Genomic DNA, 6,291 nt, shown 5'->3' with positions numbered 1-6,291 from the left:
AAACAAGTTAATGAAATGTATGCACAGATATTGAAATTGTTATGTATATACAAGTAGTAAATTATGAATTCAAAATGTAACAACAGACCGACACTCGAGTTCTCACTCAGACAAACTAAAATTACAATCAAAACATCTACACTTTTTCTTAACAGCTAGACAACATACACATTACGCTAATTCAACAACGCGAACGCATACAACGAACGATTTAAGCTACGATAACAGATTTATGTTTGGTACAATTTCATTCTTTTTGCTTTTGTCGCTGATAATTACATATTATATAATATACAATAATTCCTTTACAAAAAGTCAGTCCATAATTTTGGTTACCAGCTTGGCAATTTCAATCCAACTTCATACTTAGATCTTCATGAAAAATCTTTCTCACAATATGCCATTCGTATAATACTGATAACCATCGTACAGTTTAGTTGAAAGACTCTTCAACGAGTCTTGTACAAGCTGCTCAACTTTTCGTTCCATTTCTTGCTCGGTCAAATTCATATGAAAGCGTTTGCGGAGATTCTGTACGGTTCCGGAGCATCCATTTTTAAAGCACGGCAAATGAGCATTGCTGCGCATAATTTCTACAAAGTTTATAATACGATCCATATGCTTTCGGGCAGACATCATGCCAACTAACAGGAGCCTATTAAATTCACGCCAATGCTCCGAGCTGGTGCCCCCATGACTTCAACGAATTCCGGTGTAAGCTTAAAAGGTGATTGTTCGAATCCCAAGTTTTTTGGAGAAATACTCAGAATGAATCCAAAGTCAATGTGTATGATGTGCCCATCCGAGTGGAAAAGTATGTTTCCGTTATGCCTGTCCTTGACTTGCAACAGATACGAGATTAGACAGTAAGCTGCACAGCTTTGGACAAAATTCTTCTGTGCCCGGCGGAAAGTCTCTCCAGTGGGTGTGCCGTACTCATCGATAAAATAATCTCTTAGTGATTTGTTGGAGTTCTTCTTAATTTGGTGCAGAGAGACAGTGTTGAGGATAGGCTCAATAAGACCACTATCATTCGACAGGCAAACTATCTTGTACGGGCGCACCCAAAGATCCACATGTTCTTCGTGCCATATTATTTTAAACATCTGTAACAATTGAGTAGCCATAAGTTCCTGGCGTAAATCGTCGCCGCACTTGACAATGGCGGAAAGCAGCCTCCAATTTGATAAATGGCCGTAGGGCGAAGACTCACGAATGAGCTTTTCCTTTTCGTGCCATGGTTCCTTTAGGGCTGCTGCCGAGGGATCTTCTGGGTCATTGCTAAAGGATTTTGTGTTTTCGCAGCTTAAGTTGCTGCAATGTCGCAGGCGCACGTCGCCAATGTTAAAGACAATGGGTGGACCTTGGTCTCGTGAATCGCAAGAGTCCAACGACATCTGTGAAATAGTATCCCGCTCGCTCACTTTGCTCATGTTAAGGTACTGCGCTGTAATTTCGTCGTCTTCCTGCGACCAAACATCATCCTCCTGGAGCTGAAGCCCACCCAATGACAATGTGTTGCCGTAGCAGTTCACTGAACCAGCATCGCCGCAGCCGCCATCCAGTTCTGCCGTCTTTTTCCTTCGGCAGCTTGAGCCCTGCTGACTACTGCTACAGCTGGAAGTGCGGCTGCAGCTCAGGTGCTGGTGCGAGTTCAGACAGGACCCCTCTAGATGCTCTTCGCTTTTGGTGTGCCGCAGCGAAGGCATCATCTTTGGTATCAGGGGAGAAGTGTAAATGTCGGGAACCTCGACCACTTCCACGTAGATAATGTATGGAGTCTTGTCCTTCGAGTTTAAAACAGCAGTCTTTTCCTCTGTTATGCGAACGACATGGTGCGAAATATCCGAGTAGAGCGGAAGCCAGACTCTGGCGGGCAAGTTCTTGTTGATCAAGTTAAGGAACATTCGCAGCGCTGAAGTCTTTTCCGCTTTAGAAGACAGCGAAGTAAGATTTTTACCTACGTTTATTAGCGCCTTCATAAACTCCTTCTGGGGCGCCGTCTTTGGAGCACCACAACTGCAAAGTGTCCTCTGCCCGAGAAGGCCGTTCACTTGGCCCCGTACCGACTCGAATATGTCGAGAACACTGTGAAAAATGTTGAGTCAATTAGAGTCAAACTAACGGAGTTACAGCGTTTTAAACGACCGAATTTGGCCTATTTTAACGTATAAAAATACTTTCAATCGATTTTCCCGAAAACGTTATTTTGACAGTCGATGAACATCAGAACTCAAAATCTACTTAACTGATCCTTTTCAATTTTTTAACACAAATTCTTTTTTTTTTTTTTTTTTTTTTTAATTTTTTTCTATTTTTAAAAAATAAATTAGCAAAGTTTTTTTAAGCTAAAATTGAATTTTCCACTTTCAAGTGCTACCAAAAATAGACAAAAAAAATTTTAAAAACTCTTCCTGATTACCACGGGAAATTCATTATCTTTACAACAAATATCACCTTTTTTGTAAGATGATCCGTTAACACCCTATGATGTTCACCGCAAGACAACTTTTTCTTAAGGCGCTTCGGAAGATTAACCGCCACAGGCTTATTTCTAAATATTTTTGTTATGTATGACCGAAGTGATCCCATTGAGTGCTTGGTACAGACTGATTTTATTTAGAGAGTAGCGAGAGAAACGTGTGTGTGTATATGATATATGTGTGTGCTTATAGAATGAAGGATTACAAAAAGTTTTGGATGTTTGTGTAGCGAGTATACATTATACATAACACATCTCCTCCTTTAATTAAGAATTATAAATGTTTTTAGGTGGTCTGAAGTCCTTTGGCTTAAAACGATCGACTTCCTGGCGAACACGGCTGCTTTGGCGTACTAGTATGCCGGAACTACGTTGTGTAGATTGTATTTGTCTCGGCTGCTGGGTAGGGGCTGCTGCGCGTTCGCTGAACAACTGGCGGAGTTGGCGGTTGTTCTTGTCGCTGTATTTCTTGGTTTAAGGATGGCTTTGGCAGTTCAGGAATCCACCAAAACTCTGGAGGTTTCTCGATGGAGTTGTTTGTTGACAACTTCGGTTTCAGCTGGTTGAAATGGCGCTTGATATAACCATTTGAGGTCCAAACAATGAAAAGCATTTTGACACATGGAAGGTCGATTATGCCTTCAATCCACTTTTCTCCCCTTGAATAGTTTCGAGCGTATACCATTTGATTAGGGACGTACTTGGTGATTGTCTGTTTAGCTTCGACAGGCTTCTCGAAAAGTTGACTAAGCACGGTGCGGACTGGTCTACCGTGGATTAACTCGGCTGGAGTTTTACCTTGGGCATTTGGAGTGAACCTGTAAGAAGAAAGATATTTAGTTACAGCTACCCTGAGTGGTATACCGTCTTGAAGGTTCTTCTTGACTGCAAATTTGAACGTCTGCACAAAACGTTCTGCTAATCCGTTAGATGCTGGGTAGAATGGTGCTGTGGTAATCTGCTTTATACCGTGCAGTCTGCAGAATTCTTCGAAGGCGTCAGCTGTAAGCTGGAAACTGTGAATAGGCGTCTACACATATGAGCCACATAGCGTCAAAGATTGGACCGGCGAAGTCGATATGAATTCGCTCCCATGCTGTTGTTGCTGCTGGCCAACTTTGGTACTCTCTTGGTGGTGCAGGATTTTTGCACTTGCATATGCTGCATGACTGGGCCAGGCTTTTGATGTCTTCGTCAATGGTAGGCCACCAAGCATGTTGTCTTGCCAACTGCTTCATTCGAACAATGCCCCAATGTCCTTCATGTAAGAGTTTTAGGATATGGGCACGTAGACTGGCTGGAATTACTACACGATTTGCGTCTGTGTGTAGGCAAAGCAATTTTTTGTTGATTGTAAGAGCCAACTTCCGGTTAAAGTAAGTCAATAGGGCTTCGTTGCCTGGCTGAAGTTTTTTCTGGCTATCCTACAGATACGTACTGCAGGACTTGTTTGAGGAGTTCGTCTTTGTCCATGTGGTTGCAAATGAGCTCTGAATTTATCGGTGTTGACACTTCGACTACAGCTTGCCAAGCTTCCTCTTCTTTGTCTAAATCTGAATCTGTACCCACTGAAAGGTGTGAAAGAGCATCCGCATTACCATGAGCAGATGTGGATCGATACTGGATACCGAAGTTGTAGGCCAAGAGATTAATGGCCCAACGCTGTAGCCTGTTTGACGTCATCAACGGAAGATGCTTGCCTGGATTAAAAATGGTAACAAGCGGCTTGTGGTCTGTGATCAGGATAAATTTCCTTCCGTAAAGGTATTGGTGGAAACGTTTTACTCCAAATATTATGGAAAGTCCTTCCTTTTCAATTTGGCTGTATTTAACCTGATGCTTGTCGAGCGTTTTAGATGCGAAAACAATGGGTCTCTCTCCGCCATCTGGCTGAAGATGCAAAAGGACTACCCTGATGCCAAAGGATGAGGCATCTGTAGCGAGCACTAGCGGTAAATTTTCGTCAAAGTGAGCTAGCTGCGTTGCGTTAATAATGTGGGACTTAAGAGCTGTAAAAGCCTTTTGCTGTTGTGGACCAAAAAAGAAGGCTACGTCTTTTCTGCGAAGCTGGTTCAATGGAGCAGCCAACTGCGAATAGTTCGGAATAAAATTACAATAATAATTAACTTTACCCATGAATGCTTCCAATTGTTGTAAGTTGGAAGGCGGTCTCAACAGTTTTACAGCCTTCAAGCCTGAGCTGTCTGGAAGAATTCCGTTTGCGCTTATTCTTCACCCTAAATATTCAATTTTGTCCTTGAAAAAGAAGCATGTTTGCCTTTTGCATCTGATGCCGTTCGCTTAAAGAGTGCTGAGAACTTGGTCGGACAATTATATAATATAGCTGCCATAGGAAAGATCGAAAAATCTATCTATAATTAACGGAAATTAACGGAAAATAATTAATAACATAGTTGTTTTTCATCAGGAAAGGTAAATTTTTATACCCTTGCAGAGCAAAGGGTATTAAAATTTCAGTCAGAAGTTTGCAACGCAGTGAAGGAGACACCTCAGACCCTATAAAGTATATTTATTCTTGATCAGCATCACGATCTGAATCGAAATCCGTCTGTACGTCTGTCCGTCTGTCCGTCTGTCTGTTTCTATGTAAACTAGTGTCTCAGTTTTGAAGCTATCGTGCTGAAACTTTCCCAAAAGTTGTGTAGTTAATGCCCGCAGTATATAAGTCGGAACGAGCCGGATCGGCCGACTATATCGGATAGCTCCCATACGAGAGATTAAAAAAAAAAAATTCTCAGGCCGTTGTTTTTGATCAGATCGACTTGATTTCTTCCAGATGGCGTTTTCGAACTGTTATTGAATTTCGGATTAAATTTGATCGAAATCGGATAACTCTATCATATAGCTGCCATAGGGGAGATCAAAAAAATATACAGTAGAATCCTGTTATAACGACTCCGCTTATAGTGTCCGTCCGGGTTGTGCGGCGAAAACTCGATGGTTTGGTTGGTCCCCATACTAACTTATATGAAAGGGCCTCCGCTTAGAGCATTTCCGCTTTAAGCGACAAACCGCTTATACGAACGAAATTTTTCGAGAAAATTAAAAAATTTAAACGGATATTACGTCGTGCAGGAAAAAAATACATTTCAATAGTGCCAAATGTAAGCATCAAAACACGCTGTGAGAAATGTATGTATTTATTAGTGATCGGCAACCTTGCTTGTGTGCGTAGCAGCGACACAATGGATTAGAGGTGGAGAACTATCGATGGCACTATCGGGACTATCGATGGTTTTCCAATATCGATAGCTGCGCGCACTCTCGATAGTGGTCAATCGCTATCGTCGATTGTTGTCGATATTTTGGTTCTCATGTCTACGTTAAAAGTGTAAAGGAAAGGAAATTGCGCGAATTTGTTACAGAGTTTTATAAATTGTTATTAAAAACATAATGGATCGTTTTCTTCAAATAGGTAAGATATTGTTATTTTGTTGTTATATTGTAATTTTGTATTATAAAGTTAAAAGCCAAATTTTGTGTGACAATAACAAAAGTGCTACGTGAGATGCCATTACTGCTATTACGGTTTGTTGTGAAATATATACGCATATATACATACACGCGTTTCTTTTTCACAAAGATAAATACATAATAATAAAAGTATACATTTAATTAAAGGAAAACGCCGAACATAAATAAATTTATAAAAAGCAGTTAAGGTAAACCTAAAAAAACAAAATCATATTATTCGAATAATAATTATTTATTCTTTTCAGATAAAGATTGGAAAACCAATGTCATACTTTATAAATAAATACTTTATATATAAATAAATATCATTAGAA

General features: G+C 40.5%; 1 protein-coding gene across 1 annotated transcript; it reads right to left on the bottom strand.

The window, feature by feature from the left end:
• Positions 1-229: 229 nt before the first annotated feature.
• On the bottom strand, positions 230-4,165 carry LOC108086499 (phosphatidylinositol 4-kinase beta-like). The gene is given in 4 exon segments (XM_017183463.2): positions 230-695; positions 698-2,088; positions 3,184-3,300; positions 3,921-4,165. Coding segments are annotated over 4 exon segments (2,058 nt in total). The 3' UTR covers positions 230-390.
• Positions 4,166-6,291: the final 2,126 nt, after the last annotated feature.

Source organism: Drosophila ficusphila, unplaced genomic scaffold (assembly GCF_018152265.1).
Source record: "Drosophila ficusphila isolate 14025-0441.05 unplaced genomic scaffold, ASM1815226v1 contig_348, whole genome shotgun sequence".
In the NCBI taxonomy this organism is placed as follows: domain Eukaryota; kingdom Metazoa; phylum Arthropoda; class Insecta; order Diptera; family Drosophilidae; genus Drosophila; species Drosophila ficusphila.
The sequence above is the reverse complement of the archived record's forward strand: the minus strand, read 5'-3'. Positions and strand labels throughout refer to the sequence as shown.